Source organism: Quercus robur, chromosome 10 (genome assembly GCF_932294415.1).
Source record: "Quercus robur chromosome 10, dhQueRobu3.1, whole genome shotgun sequence".
In the NCBI taxonomy this organism is placed as follows: domain Eukaryota; kingdom Viridiplantae; phylum Streptophyta; class Magnoliopsida; order Fagales; family Fagaceae; genus Quercus; species Quercus robur.
In genome coordinates, this window is record NC_065543.1 from 16,251,031 (window position 1) to 16,267,592 (window position 16,562).

Sequence of the window (16,562 nt, forward strand, 5' to 3'; positions counted from 1 at the left end):
AAAAATATTTAAATAAATATCAAAATACTATTAGTTAATATTTATTTAAATATTAAGGACATAATAAAAAACAATTTATAAGATTCAACTACTCTAAAAAATAAGTGAACCCCATATTGATTTAATGGTATTGAGAAACCACATAGTAGTAGATTAAAAACTAAAATTATCTCCCAACGCAACAATTTATTTTTTAAAAGAAATAAATTAAGTGTGAAAGAAATTTTTTTTTTTTCAAAAAAATCAATCATTATACAAATTGTTTTTTTCTTTATCCTTTCAGTAATTCAAACAAATACGAGGGTTGTTTCCCATTTGACAGTTGACACTGACGTAGATTCCCACAAACACGTTTTTGTTTATAGAACTTAGAATTTATTTTTGGGGGAAAGAACTTTGAACTTAGTTTGAAGTTTCTTAGAAGTAGAACTGCTTGTAGTTAAAATAAAATTAATATTATTAAATAAATAAATAAAAACACACGCCCACATAGTAGTTGACAAAGTCAAACCATCTGCTTTACTATAAGAGCATCACAATTCTTTCTTTCTTTCTTTCTTTCTTTATTTACAAGCTCTAGCAAACCACTCATTCATTCTTATCTTGGTGAATAAGGAGGAAACAGAAAAAAGAAAATTGAAGATAATGGACAGAGCACAAGAGGAGCTTCAATTTCTGGGGTTCTTTGGAATCTTCAGAGAGTCCTTCAAGATCATATTTTCAAGGAAAAAACTCTTCAGCCAAATCACTCTAGCTCTCATCCTCCCACTCTCTTTCATCTACCTAGCTCACATCCAAATCTCCGACCTCCTTTTCTCTAAAATCATAGACCACAATCAGGCCTTAGAGAATACACAAAAGAACTCTACTAACTATGAAAAGCTTTCTCATCACATCTCTGCTGAAAGGGCTTATTTATGGCTCTTCGAAATAGCCTACTTTACCATCCTCCTTATCTTATCCCTCCTTTCCACCTCTGCAGTTGTTTACACAGTTGCATGCATCTTCACAGCCAAAGAAATCACCTTCAAGAAGGTCATCAGTGTTGTTCCAAAGGTATGGAAAAGACTTATGGTCACTTTTCTATGGAGCTTTGCCATTCTCTTTGTTTACAACATTGTTGCAATAGTAATAATCTTCTTGTTAGCAGTCTTTTTCTTAAATAGTGTGATTGGAATTGTGATTATAATAATTCTTATGATCTTATACTTGATGGGGTTCGTTTATATAAGCATAGTTTGGCAATTGGCAAGTGTGGTATCGGTTTTAGAAGCTATTAGGGGAATTCAAGCTATGAAGAAGAGCAAGACTTTGATAAAGGGTAAGATGGGAGTTGCAGTTGCTTTCTTTATCCTGCTTTATACTTGTTTTGTTGGAATTGATTTGGTATTTGAGTATATTGTTGTGGGGGAGAATGTACCGGACATAGCAATCAGAATTGTAGTTGGAATTCTTTCCTTCTTATTCCTATTCAAGCTCATTCTCATTGCTCTTGTTGTCCAAACGGTTGTCTACTTTGTCTGCAAATCATATCATCATCAAACCATCGACAAGTCTGCTCTAGCGGATCATCTTGAGGCCGTTTATCTTGGGGACTATGTACCTCTAAGGAAGGATGTCCAATTAAGTGACACGCATGCCTAGCTAAACTACTAGTGAAAAACAAAAACAAAAACAAAAACAGTAGTCTTTTTGTTTATTTCTAGCGGATCATCTGGAGTTTTATTATCTTGGCTAGTTTGTATGTACCTCTAAAGGTCAAGGCTATGGAACTAGGGGAGTTTCATGTCTAGCTTAACTTGTAATGGTGAAAAACAATCTTGCTTATGTTGTACTAATATATTTATATATACATGATAATGAATTATCTTATTAATGCAGTGTTCCTTGTAATGGGTTCAATAAATTATCTTTCTGTTATTTCTCTTGGCTTGGGGGCTTACATATCTTGTTGGTAGGATGAGCTGACATTCCTGTCACAAATTTACTACAAAGTTAAATGATGATTGTTAAGCGATGTGTGTTTGCTATTGTGTCCATGTCAGAACTAGCCCCATTTATGTCCTTTTGTTAATTATAGAGGTGGTTCAGATGTGACTCTAATACCAAAGAAATTTTCACAATTTTTGCTAAAAAACAAAAAAGCAAAAACTAAAAACTAATAAGTGTTTTGCTTATTTCTAGAGGATCATCTGGAGTTTGTATTATCTTGGGCAGTTTTTATCTCCCTCTAATTTCTAAAGGTCAAGGCTGTCCAACTGGGGGAGTTCCATGTCTATAGCTTATGTTGTAATATTTTATATACACATAATAATGAATTATCTTATTGATAGAGTGTTTCTTGTAATGGGTTCATTAAATTTTCTTTTTAATATATGCTTAGGGGCATATATATCTTAGCGGTAGCATGAGCTGAAAGTCACAACTTTACTACAAAGTTAATTGATGATTGTCAAGCGATGTGTGTTTGTTATTGTGTCCATGTCAGAGCTAGCCCCATCTATGTCCTTGGTTAATTGTAGATGTGGTTCAAATGTGACTCTAACAAAAGAAATTTTCATAAGTGTTTTCCTTATTTATAGCGGATCATATGGAGTTTTATTATCTTGGGAAGTTTGTAGGTACCTCTAAAGGTCAAGGCTGTTTAACTGGGGGAGTTACATGTCTAGCTTAACTTCTTTTTTTTTTTTTTTCTTTTTTTTTTTGAGAATGATGTCTAGCTTAACTTGTTGTGATGAAAAACAATATTGCTTAATGTTGTAATATATAGATGATGTTTTTAATGAATTATGTTATTGATGTAGTGTTTCACGTAATGGGTGTTCTGTTAAATTTTCTTATTTGTTATTTTTCTTGGGGGCTTATATAGTTATATTTCTTAGTGGTAGCATTAGCTCAATGGTGTTAAGCATGATGCAACTTAACTTCCAAGTTAATTGATGATTTAACAAGCTCAAAGTATTAAGCGATATTATATCATAACGGAAAATTTTTAGGTACTTTCAAAGAATAGTGAAATGGTGCTCCCTTCTCTCACATTAATAGTGGACCCCACCATGAATTTAATAAGTGGACTTTACCATAAATATGAAAGGAGGGGCACTATTCTTCGTGCTCCGAGAGTACCTAATAATTATTCATAACTTTGTCCATGTCAGAGCTAGCTTCAATCCTGCTTCCGTCTTTTGGCCCCAAATAATGATAAAAATAAATCTATAGCTTCCCTCAAGCCAAGAAAAATGTGACTCTAAGAACAAACACACGGAATTTTGAATTTTTGTGGAAAAAAAGAAGGAAGTTTTGATAAACATTGTAGGGATTGGGAATAACCTTGAATGTGGAAATTGGTCTCTGTCTTGGGGTGGCCCTTGGTCTTTAGTCTCTTTGTTTTTACTGTAAGTTTGAAATTGGTCTTGGTCTCTTGAATTATGATATCCCATGCCTTGCAAGGCAACTTAGAGATGGCACATTGGCCTGATCTTAAGGTGTCGCAAATTTTGACTGGGCAAGTCAAGATTGTAGCTTGTAGGTGCGGAGCTGCTTCCTCCATTAATATCACTCCAATTGTCCAATTGGATTGAGATGGGATTTTCATCCCAGGTCATGTTATTAGGTGAGATAATTGACAGTTTTTCGGATTTATTTTATTACAGAATGATTTTCATACCACACAATTTCCACATAAGCTTTGTTATAACTGTCCTATTACGCAGATTATGATTAACTATTTGTCATTATCTCCCGGACTTTTTTTAATTTTTTTCTCTACTATTCACTGTCTGTAACATAAAACAATTGTGGCAAAGTGTCTATGAAATAAAACAATTGTGACTAAGTGTTGTGAAAGTGTGTGGTACTATAGAATTATTCGTTCATTACCTAATAATATGTAAACTATTAGTTCACGGTTATTGGCTCATTGGTCACTCCAAAACAAGAAGGGGAAAGAAGGAAGAAAGTGAAACATTTCCAACCGCTACTCTGCTTCCATGCTGCCATCAATTATGAACAATATATTTGGCTACCAAACACGAACCTACTATGAAATTAAAATGACTTATTTTCCATTTTAGAAAGGGCAAAAACTAATGGCTTTACTTTTCTTAATGCCATTATTTATAATTGAAAATTAGATTGCCAACTCAAAGCTTAAGAGTTAAGAGTATAAAACGAAATCGCAGTTAATGAGTATGGACTCTGCATTATTTTTCAATGTCATTACAGTTAAAGTTTGATGGTCAACTCAAAGCTGAAGAATAGAAAATGATCCCACCAAAACTGATGAGAATGGCTTTTTATTATTATTTTTTTTTTAATTTTTAATTTTTTAAAGCCGGAGAATGGACTCTTTCATACTACAAACTATTTTTTTTTGCTGAATCATACTGCATACTAGTACTATAGAGCTGACCTCTATAAGACTATAACCACAAGTATAGATGTGGTTCAAAATGTGACTCTAATACCAAAGAACTTTTCGTAAATTTTGCTAAAAAACAAAAACTAAAAATAAAAACTAATAAGTGTTTTGCTTATTTCTAGAGGATCATCTGGAGATTGTATTACCTTGGGCATTTTGTATCTCCCTCTAATTTCTAAAGGTCAAGGCTGTCCAACTGGGGGAGTTCAATGTCCATAGCTTAACTTGTTATGGTGAAAAATAATCTTGCTTATGTTGTAATATATTATATATACATGATAATAAATTATCTTATTGGTACAGTGTTTCTTGTAATTGGTTCATTAAATTTTCTTTTTAATATATTCTTACTGGCATATATATCTTAGTGGTAGCATCATGAGCCGAAATTCTTGTCACAACTATACTACAAAGTTAATTGATGAAGATCTACCTAGTGATTTGGATGTTGTATTTTAATCTGATTTAAATTAATGAAATTTCTTACTGTTTTCTCAAAAAAAAAAAAAAAAAAGAGTTAATTGATGATTGTCAAGCGATGTGTGTTTGTTATTGTGTCCATGTCAGAGCAAGCCACATCAATGTCCTTGGTTAATTGCAGATGTGGTTCAGATGTGGAAACGAAAGAAATTTTCATTAAATGTTTTCCTTATTTCTAGCGGATCATCTGGAGTTTTATTATCTTGGGAAGTTTGTATGTACCTCTTTGTATGTACCTCTAAAGGTCAAGGCTGTTTAACTTGGGGAGTTACATGTCTAAGCTTAACTTGGGGTGAAAAACAATCTTGCTTAGCTTATGTAGTAAAATTTATACATGATGTTTTAATGAATCATCATAATCATATTGATGTAGCGTTTCATGTAGTGGGTGTTCTGTTAAATTTTCTTATTTGTTATTTTTCTTGGGTTAGCATTAGCTCAAATGGTGTTAACTGTTCAGCATGTCACAACTTGACTACCAAGTTAATTGATGATTTCATTCTCAAAAAAAAAAAAAAAAAAAAAAAAAAAAAAAAAAAAAAAAAAGAAGAAAGAAGAAGAAGAAGTTAGTTGATGATTTAACATGCTCAAAGTATTAAGCAATGTATCAACCAAAAAAAAAGTATTAAGCAATGTATATAAGTTATTGTGTCCATGTCAAAGTTAGCTTATCTATTTTCGATGTGGTTCCAAACACAAGGATCAATCCAACTTTCATTTTCTAGCCCTAAATAATAATAATAAATTTAGGGTTTGGTTAACAAGTGCTCTTAGAGCATTTGTTAATTGATTATTTTAGTAAAATTTTTATATCATTTTTATGAAAATTATAAAAATTGTCAAAAAAAATCAATTAATTCTTTCTTTTTCTATCAAAAGTTTCTAAAAATATTTACTAAACCAATACCATTAGGACATTTCTTAAATTTTCCCATAAATCTATAGCTTCCTTCAGGCCAAGAAAAATGTGACTCCAAGAACAAAAAAGGTTCTGATAATTTTTGGAGAAAAGAAGGAAGTTTTGATAAACATTGTTGGGATTGGGAATAAGTGAATAGCCTTTAATGTGGAAACAGGGCCTTTGTCTTGGTCTAGGTCTTAGTCTCTTTGTTTTTATTTTAAGCCAGAAATTGATCTTAGTCTCTTAGACTATGATATTGATATCCCATGTCTTGCAAGGCAACTTAGACTATGGTGCCCCATGACTTGCCTAAAACTTAATCAGAAGCAGCACTGTCTATGGAAACTACTACTTACTTTCCTGCTAGGCTTTGAGAAATCAAGCCAATGGTTGGAGTTATTAAGATGTCGTAAATTTTATACCTTGAAATAGAGACGGCACATTGGCCTGATCTTATGGTGTCCCAAATTTTATGATTATAGGTGCGGAGCTGCTTCCTTCATTAATATTACTCCAGTTGTCCAATTGGATGGAGATGAAGGTGGGATTTTCATCCCAGGTAATATTATTAGGTGAGATGATTGACATTTTTTGGATTTATTTACCGAATAATTCTTTTGCCATACGGCACTTTGTCACGATTGTCACTATAATCAGCCATTTGTCACTATCACATAAATCCGCTATTCTTTCTTTGCCAATCAAAGTTTTATCACATAACATAGTTGTGACAAAGCATTCCTAAAACGTGTGGTACTAGAATTATTCTTTCATTATCTAATAATTTGTAAACTATAAGAATACGCGTCATTGCTTACTACTCACTCCCAAAAAAGAAGGGGAAGGAAAGAAGAAAGTGAAACATTTCCTACCGCTGCTCTCTGCTTCCTTGCTGCCATCAATTATAAACAATATATTGGCAAAAACTAATGGTATGGAATTTTAAGCAACAATTTTCAGTTTTTAAACAATATTATATATATTTTTACACACTTTTTCATACATACGTATTTCCAAAAAATATAAATAATGTTACTAGAACAATGTTACCAAACGGGCCCTTTCTTAATACCATTACTTATAATTTAAAAATTAAAATTTAAAATTAGATTGCCAACTCAAAGCTCAAGAGTTAAAACGAAATCCCCACTGCAGCTAATGAGTATGGACTATGGAATCTGCATTATTTTTCAATATCATTATAATTAAAATTAGATGGTCAACTCATAGTCAAAAAAAAAAAAAAAAAAAACTCATAGCTCAAGACTCAAGAGTAGAAAGTGATCGCATCAAAACCGATGACAATGGCTTTTTTTTATATTTTATTATTATTATTATTATTATTTTTAGGCCGGAAAATGGACTCTTTGATAATAGAACTATATAAGCACAAGCAACTCCCAATGCAAGAGGCAAGAAAAACAAGACAGTTTTTTTTTTTCTTTGGGTAAACCATGAGTTAACATTTAACTAAGATTTCACAAGTCTATTACAATGCATATTAGTTTTATCCAAAGCTAACAAAGTCTCCACCACAACCGGTGGGTTACAAAATACAACAAAATGAGATAAGGATTGTGCTCCTAGCTTTGCCAATGCATCCACATATTAATTGGCTTCACGGTAAAAATTGAATCACGTGCTTATTTGGGATTTCCTTCAGGAGATTCCTGTAATCAGTTAAGAGTGGTTGCATCACGAAATTTTCAGACTCATTATTCATAAGGATTACAACACTCAAAGCATCAAGTTAAATGATTAAATTAGTCAATCCCATCTCCTTGGCTAGGATTAACCCATCCCTTAGAGCCCACATCTCTGCTATGATACTATTGGTGCACCCGAGCCCTCTAGCATAGCCTTTCACACCCTCCATCATGATATGGAATTAAGAAAAACAAGACAGTTGTTATTGCTTTTTTGGGTCTTTAAATAATGTTGAGGACGATTTTTATTTTTATTTTTATTTTTTGCAAAAACCCGCTTATTAGAAGCCCAAACAACAAAATAGCCCAACAAGCCTGATTTCTTTTCTATTTTATCTCATCCTATGGAGCTTTTTGGTACTTATAGTTTGGTTGGAGGAATGAAAAATTGGAAGGATGAAAATCTTTTTTATTTGATTGAGCAATAAAGTTGGAGGATAGAAAATGTAGTTATATAAATTTATTCTAATACCCTTATTACATAATACGTAGTATATACTATTTCTTTTTACTCGTTAAATCAGAAGAAAATATTACTTATTATTAATTAAAATTAATAAAATAACATTTTATAAAAATTAACATATCATTCATATAAACTCATATTATTTTCCTTTTGTTATTATATAATATATATATATATATATATATATGTAAGGATGCGATTTGTAACGACCCGTAACAGCGTTGGGTTCATACGTAAAAAGGCCCAAACAATGTCATTTATAGAGCGTGGGTTTGAAAGGCTAGGCCTGAGTCACAAGACGGTGGTTTTTCGTGGTGGGCATACGTAGTTAAATCGTGTTCGCCTTAGGAGTTTTTCTCCTGGAGGCGGGCTGGGAGGCTCTGGTTCTTGGCCATTTTTCCCAGCCCCTTCTCTGGATTACTTACTTTTCCTTTTATACTCGCATGTGTTCCTTATCGTTCGTCCACGTGTAGGATCAACTTTTCCAAGACTGATACTTGTCCCATCAGCCCATATCCAGAGTGGTTGGGGGTGGTTGTAAAAGTTGGAGAGTATGGCTCTGTCAGGTGCAGAGTATTGAATGGCAGTAAGGGCAGCTTTCCCTGGTTGTTATACCTTCCAGCATATCCTTCTCCGTTGACCTAGATATTTTAGATTTTTTCAAACTGCTCCTATACCGTTTTTGCCCTTCCTTCCAGTGAGACCTCGGACATGCCGAAGACTGAATCATCCTCGGCTGTGTTCCAAAACTATTCTGTACTTGTATTACCGAGCCTGGCTATAACCTTCCTCGGCTCGGGTTTTGGGCCCCAATGAACAAATGGGCCAGGGCCACAAATTATTGGGCCCCACAATATATATATATATATATATATTTATATATATATATTATATTAAATCGCTGGAAAAAAAACTAAGGAAAAAAAAAAAAAAAAAAAAAAAAAAAAAACCTGGACATGTCTTTTTTTTTTTTTTTTTTTAACTTTACTTGGTAGATTATTTGTATTGTTATGAGATGCAAGTTTAATGAAAGTTCACAGAAGACATGGTCCTAGGCCTCCTGGTGATATATATATATATATATATATACTAGTCGGAAACCCGTGCAACGCACGGGAACTTACCTATTTATAATAGACTAAAATAATTTTATAAAATTTTAAATTAATTATGAAACTATACTATTACGTGAATTGCTCCTATCTTTTTGAGTTACAATTTGATGAATAAGCCAAATTTAGATATTGAAAAAAAATAACTAAAAAGTTCTGATGTTAAAACATTCGAAAGGGGAAAAAAAATCAGAAAATTTACTGGCATTGCCTAGAAATTATTGAAACAAAACAAAATATATATGACTACCAAATAGAGAAATATAAGAGAAAGATAGGTTACCTTCAAGAGAATAATCTATAGTTATAATAGTTGAAATTTGCTAAACTGTTTCAAATATTGCAAAAAATTGAACCCAAAAATTTAGATGGTCAAACTTTCAAAAGACAATAAAATTAAAAATCAAAACATTCAAAACCTACAAAACCTACAAATTATAAAAACAAAACAAAAAAAAAAGTCATTATTGCGAGACAATTTCAGTAAGGATGGAAAGTTTTTCTAAGTTTTTTTTATCCAATTCTTCCTAATTGATGAAAAATTTGGTTCAAACATTGTCGAACACTTTGAAGGTGCAAATAATATAGGCTTCCAACATAATCTTTAATTAATAAACAAAGAAGCATGACACCATAAGAGAAAACATAAGATAACATATAGCGCATATACCTTACTCCATAGCTATGAGAAAATATCCACACAAAAATAATTGAAAACTTGTACATACGTCTCCATAAGGTAAAGCTTAAGGTTATATAATCTAAAATAATATAGAATATAGCATCTTTGAACCACACAAAAAGTTAGCAAACTTACTACAATACTTGTAGTTATACTATATTTTGTAAAGTACTACTCCATACAAAACAAAAGCAAAGAAAAACTAATTCACAAAAAAGAGAAAAAGCAATAGCAAGTGTACCAAAGAAATTGAAGTTTAAGGTTTTCTCTCTTAGTGGAGACGAACAGAGAAGATTGCTTTAGGGTTTTCAAAGATTTTGTCTATTATATATATATATATAAAAGAGAAATTTAGGGTTTTCTTTCTTAGTGGAGACGGACAGAGGAGATTGCTTTAGGGTTTTCAAAGATTTTGTCTATTATATATATATATATATATATATATATATATATATATAAAAGAGAAAGCAATAGCAAGCGTACCAAAGAAATTGAAGCTTAGGGCTTTCTCTCTTAGTGAAGACGGACAGAGGAGATTGCTTTAGGATTTTCAAAGATTTTGTCTATTATATATTGTAAGGACGCGATTTGTAACGACCCGTAACAGCGTTGGGTTCGTACGTAAAAAGGCCCAAACAATGTCATTTATAGAGCGTGGGTTTGAAAGGCTAGGCCTGAGTCACAAGACAGTGGTTTTTCGTGGTGGGCATACGTAGTTAAATCGTGTTCGCCTTAGGAGCTTTTCTCCTGGAGGCGGGCTGGGAGGCTCTGGTTCTTAGCCATTTTTCCCAGCCCCTTCTCTGAATTGCTTACTTTTCCTTTTATACTCGCATGTGTTCCTTATCCTTCGTCCACGTGTAGGATCGACTTTTCCAAGACTGATACTTGTCCCATCAGCCCATATCCAGAGTGGTTGGGGGTGGTTGTAAAAGTTGGAGAGTATGGCTCTGTCAGGTGCAGAGTATTGAATGGCAGTAAGGGCAGCTTTCCCTGGTCGTTATACCTTCCAGCGTATCCTTCTCCGTTGACCTAGATATTTTAGATTTTTTCAAACTGCTCCTATACCATTTTTGCCCTTCCTTCCAGTGAGACCTCGGACATGCCGAAGACTGAATCATCCTCGGCTGTGTCCCAAAACTATTCTGTACTTGTATTACCGAGCCTGGGCTATAACCTTCCTCGGCTCGGGCCTTGGGCCCCAATGAACAAATGAGCCAGGGCCACAAATTATTGGGCCCCACATATAAATATATATATATATATATATATATATACATATATATATATAAGAGACTCCTTTTAGGACTCTCTTACTATTTAGTTTTAAAAATTAAAATTTTTTTAAATTAAAATGATGATGTGGAAAATTGTGAGAGTTTCAAAGGCTTCGGTTTTATATATATATATATATAGATTAAGAGAAATTGAATTTCCCTCAATGACAACAACTAGTACAGAGTAGAAATCAACAACAACAACAAAACAAAAACAAAAATCCAAAAAAAAAAAAAAAAAAACAAAACAAAACAAAAAAAGACAAAACAAAGCAAAGTACCAAAATAGACCACCTGGACAAAGCACCACAAATCCAAAGATAGAAAACTCAACTAGCTCTCTTCTAGTCTACAGAGATTCGCTAGAACCTCAACTTAGACATGTTCTAATGGGAGACAGTTTTGAAGCCAATGTAAGATATGAATTGTGAAGCAGAAAAGAAAAAGAAGAGTGAGAGACATACTGTGACTGCAGACAAGCTGCAAAAGAGATGAAAGAGATGAATCATGTGGTGAAGGTGGTTGTAGGTTAGGTGAGATATATTAATGGATATATTTAAAAGATATAAATTAATATACATAATATAATTTTTATATATAATTTAAATATTATTGATCGTCATTTTTATATAATTTTTTTAACTTTTTTGAAAGTCTTGTAAAAATATTATTAAGTAGAAAATGTAAATTGTCCATTTTTAATTTTTTTTTTTTATATTCATTAATTCTAAACTTTTTGGTTTTTGTACGTTAAAACTCACTTGGATGGATATTTATAATGTGGTCCCACAATTTACTCTAAAATTTAGAAATAAAACTCTCTAAAAATAAATAATTTAAGATACATAGTGCAAAATTGGATTTCAATTGTAAAATCCAATTGGATTTTCTTTAAATTTTACTTATTAATATATATATATATATATATATATATATATATATATATATAGATTGGAGTAATTTGGTAACTTTGTTGGCAACAAGCTTTTCACACTTGCTTTCTCTCCAAATTGGAGAGATTAATTTTTTGTGGGCTCAAGAGAAAATGTATGGGCCTTATCAAAAATCCTTCAACTTTTCTCTCCTTATCAAATAGCACCCAATCCTATTATCTCTCCTTTATTTTCTATCATTCATATTTCACCTCCAACCAAACACAACTTAAGTCTACTTTTTTCTTTTTTTCTTTTTTCTTTTTTCTTTTTTATGAACAAAAAAAAGGTCTCATGTGTGTGATCATTGACCCGACCCACTTAAACCCGTTATTGATGGCGTAGGGCACCCCTAAGCATATTAGAGCTATCCGCATCGTGGCACAGCATTTTTGCGAAGCGCACAACTCAAACTTGGCAACTCCTACACTCGTAGGTGTGACCAAATCTAGGACTCCTACCAATGCGCCACGCCCCGGGGGCACAACTTAAGTCTACTTGGAGGAATCTCTTTTGGAGGTATGATCTAGAGGGCCCAAGAAAGGATTTTGGTACACTTTTGAGCTCAAAGGAAGAAGAAGAACGTGGGTTTGGAGCATATACAAGTCCATGAGCCCATAAGTGTGCCATGTGTAAGTCAAAATCTAAAAAATAAAACTTTATTGTAAGAATATTTCACGTTCATACATTATTTCATGTTGATTAACATTTAATGATAAATTCACCATCAATATTTAATGATAAATTTACCAAGGGCTTTGTAACTAAATTGTCACCTCCCCATGCACAAAGTGCTTGCGGATCTAAGGAAGAAGTGTTCAAATAATGAGATTAGCAGTATATTATAATTATCTCTTTATAAAAAAAAAAAAAAAAAAAAAAAAAAAAAAAAAAAAAAACCACTATCATTAAATGCTCAGTGACATAAATAATCCCCCAAATTTAACTGCTTCAATAGGCTGTAAACTTTTAAGGGAAGCCAACCAAGTGACCTCCACTAACCATATTACACAAAATCAACACTAAACCAAATTATTTTACTTTCCCATGAAACCCATGGATCAAAATTACCAAAACTCAAAAGAACCACCAGTTGAGAATAGTCCCTAGGGATTTTAGACATCCTTAGAGACCTCTATAAAAGCCAAGTTGGTGGGAACTTTAATGTGTTCTTCAGCAACCTTATATAGTTATACTACTTCATTTACAATTTTTCAACAAAACATATTCTTGTGTCAAATGCCACAAAGACCAAAACAAGTTTCTTGGGTCCTTGATCACACATGGACAATACTCTCTCTCCCCCGTTCACATCACTCTAAAGTATCCCTTTTTTATCACAAGCCCGTCTCCTTTGCTTCTTATATCTGTGGTATAATTTCTTTTATTCGCAAGATAATGCTTTTGTTTGCAACTCATGAGCCAATGCTACTAGCCTTCACCATAATATGGGTTTACGATTGTAGCAAACTCAACTCCCATCTTGAACTGAGTCCAAAAACGAAGCCAATCCAAACATGACATGTGGCATTATGAAGAAAAAGACTCCAAAAAATTGAAAGAAAGTTTGGTAATTGTTACACTCCTATCAGTGGAAGTGGCATGCATATGGAAGAATGTAAAAATAAAATTCCTATTTTCAACCCTATATGATCTAAATGCTCTAATACCAATCAAGATTTTTAATTTTGATCCTTTTGGGTTGTTTTAGCTCCTCTTTCCACGTGACATGTAAATGGCCTTTTGACTTGGATTCAAATGGGAGTTGAACCCACAACTCACTTCAGTGCCTATGCTAATGGTACACTTTGAGTAGCCACTCTAGGACTATCACTTACAAAACACCATCTACAAAGTGATCTTTGCAGCATAATGAATTACAATTACAATTACAACACAAAAGATTTGGGGACATTCGAAAGAAGTGGTGAAGAAGAGAAAGAGAACCCATGCTTCCACACACACACAGCAACACCCTTACAAATATATTGGATTAATAAGAAAGGACTAAAACATTAATGAGACTTTATAAGAAATTAGAATCCATTATAGTTTTTGAAGAAGTTAGAGAGTGAACATCTTAATTTATTGAGACTAAAACATTAACTTAATAAAGGCCATTTTTATTGAGAGTGAACATCTTAATTTATATAAAAGTTATCATTATTTTAATAAAAGGTAATTTTACTAATTAAATGATTATACGAATCACCTTTACTTGTAAAAATTCTTAACTTCTATTTGTCAAGAGCCTTGTAACTTAAAATCTATATATCTATATATATAATAATAAGTGAAACTAAGAGAAACTCAAATTATAATTCCAAATTGAAGTTCCAATTTTACGTCATGTGTCCTAAATTATTTATTCTTAAAGAGTTTTATTTCTTAATTTTAGAATCAAATGTGGGACCACATCATAGATATTTATCCAAGTGAGTTATTAAGTACAAAAACCAAAGAGTTTAGAATAAATGAATCATAAAATATATATATATATATATATATATAAAGTGCTTCACAATAATTTAAAAAAGAAAAAACATTGACAATTTACATTTTATACCTAATAATATCTTTACAAAAAATTTTAAAGAGTTAACAAAATATAAAAATGACTATCAATAATATTTATTATATATATATATATATATATATATATAAATTATATTATACATGTTATTATATATCTTTAAGTGTATGCATGCATATGCATGGCCATGGGGTTACAATTCTTTCTTTCTTTCTTTCTTTATTTACAAGCTCTAGCAATCACTCATTCATTCTTATCTTGGTGAATAAGGAGGAAACAGAAAAAAAAAATTTGAAGATAATGGACAGAGCACAAGAGGAGCTTCAATTTCTGGGGTTCTTTGGAATCTTCAAAGAGTCCTTCAAGATCATATTTTCAAGGAAAAAAATCTTCAGCCAAATCACTCTAGCTCTCATCCTCCCACTCTCTTTCATCTACCTAGCTCAAATCCAAATCTCCGAGCTCCTTTCCTCCAAAATCATTGACCACAATCAGGACTTAGATAATACACAAAAGAACTCTACTAACTATAAAAAGCTTTCTCATCACATCTCTGCTGAATGGGCTTATTTCTGGCTCGTCGAAATAGCCTACTTTACCATCCTCCTTATCTTATCCCTCCTTTCCACCTCTGCAGTTGTTTACACAATTGCATGCATCTACACAGCCAAAAAAATCACCTTCAAGAAGGTCATCAGTGTTGTTCCAAAGGTATGGAAAAGACTTATGGTCACTTTTCTATGGAGCTTTGCCATTCTCTTTGTTTACAACATTGTTGCAATAGTAATAATCTTCATGTTAGCAGTCTTTTTCTTAAATAGTGTGATTGGAATTGTGATTATAATAATTCTTGTGATCTTATACTTGATGGGGTTCGTTTATATAAGCATAGTTTGGCAATTGGCAAGTGTGGTATCGGTTTTAGAAGCTATTAGGGGAATTCAAGCTATGAAGAAGAGCAAGACTTTGATAAAGGGTAAGATGGGAGTTGCAGTTGCTTTCTTTATCCTGCTTTATACTTGTTTTGTTGGAATTGATTTGGTTTTTGAGTATATTGTTGTGGGGGAGAATGTACCGGACATAGCAATCAGAATTGTAGTTGGAATTCTTTCCTTCTTATTCCTATTCATGCTCATTCTCATTGCTCTTGTTGTCCAAACGGTTGTCTACTTCGTCTGCAAATCATATCATCATCAAACCATCGACAAGTCTGCTCTAGCGGATCATCTTGAGGCCGTTTATCTTGGGGACTATGTACCTCTAAGGAAGAATGTCCAATTAAGTGACACGCATGCCTAGCTAAACTACTAGTGAAAAACAAAAACAAAAATAGTAGTCTTTTTGTTTATTTCTAGCGGATCATCTGGAGTTTTATTATCTTGGCTAGTTTGTATGTACCTCTAAAGGTCAAGGCTATCGAACAAGTGGAGTTTCATGTCTAGCTCAAATTGTAATGGTGAAAAACAATCTTGCTTATGTTGTAATATATTATATATACATGATAATGAATTATCTTATTGATGCAGTGTACCTTGTAATGGGTTCAATAAATTATCTTCCTGTTATTTCTCTTGGCTTGGGGGCTTACATATCTTAGTGGCAGCATGAGCTGACATTCCTGTCACAAATTTACTACAAAGTTAAATGATGATTGTTAAGCGATGTGTGTTTGCTCTAGTGTCCATGTCAGAAGTATCCCCATCTACCTCCTCTTGTTAATTATAGATGTGTTTGCTATACTGTCCATGTCAGATGTACCCCCATATATGTCCTCTTGATAATTACAGATATGTGGTTCAAATGTGACTCTAATACCAAAGAAATTTTCACAATTTTTGCTAAAAAGCGAAAACAAGAAACTAGTAAGTGTTTTGCTTATTTCTAGAGGATCATATGGAGTTTGTATTATCTTGGACACTTTTTATCTCCCTCTAATTTCTAAAGGTCAAGGCTGTCCAACTGGGGGAGTTCCATGTCTATAGCTTATGTTGTAATATTTTATATATACATAATAATGAATTATCTTATTGATACAGTGTTTCTTGTAATGGGTTCA

At 32.6% G+C, this 16,562-nt stretch overlaps 1 protein-coding gene across 2 annotated transcripts; it reads left to right on the plus strand.

The window, feature by feature from the left end:
* Positions 1-551: 551 nt before the first annotated feature.
* On the plus strand, positions 552-16,031 carry LOC126701512 (uncharacterized). 2 transcript variants are annotated; one of them, XM_050399654.1, is made up of 2 exons: positions 552-1,056; positions 15,218-16,031. In XM_050399654.1, the coding sequence occupies exons 1-2, from the start codon at positions 646-648 to the stop codon at positions 15,803-15,805; spliced, it is 999 nt and encodes a 332-aa protein (XP_050255611.1). In that variant the 5' UTR covers positions 552-645; the 3' UTR covers positions 15,806-16,031. The 2 variants fall into 2 exon arrangements, with proteins under 2 accessions (XP_050255611.1, XP_050255612.1); XM_050399655.1 differs by having other exon boundaries at positions 554-1,603; positions 15,765-16,031.
* The last annotated feature ends 531 nt before the right edge of the window (positions 16,032-16,562 follow it).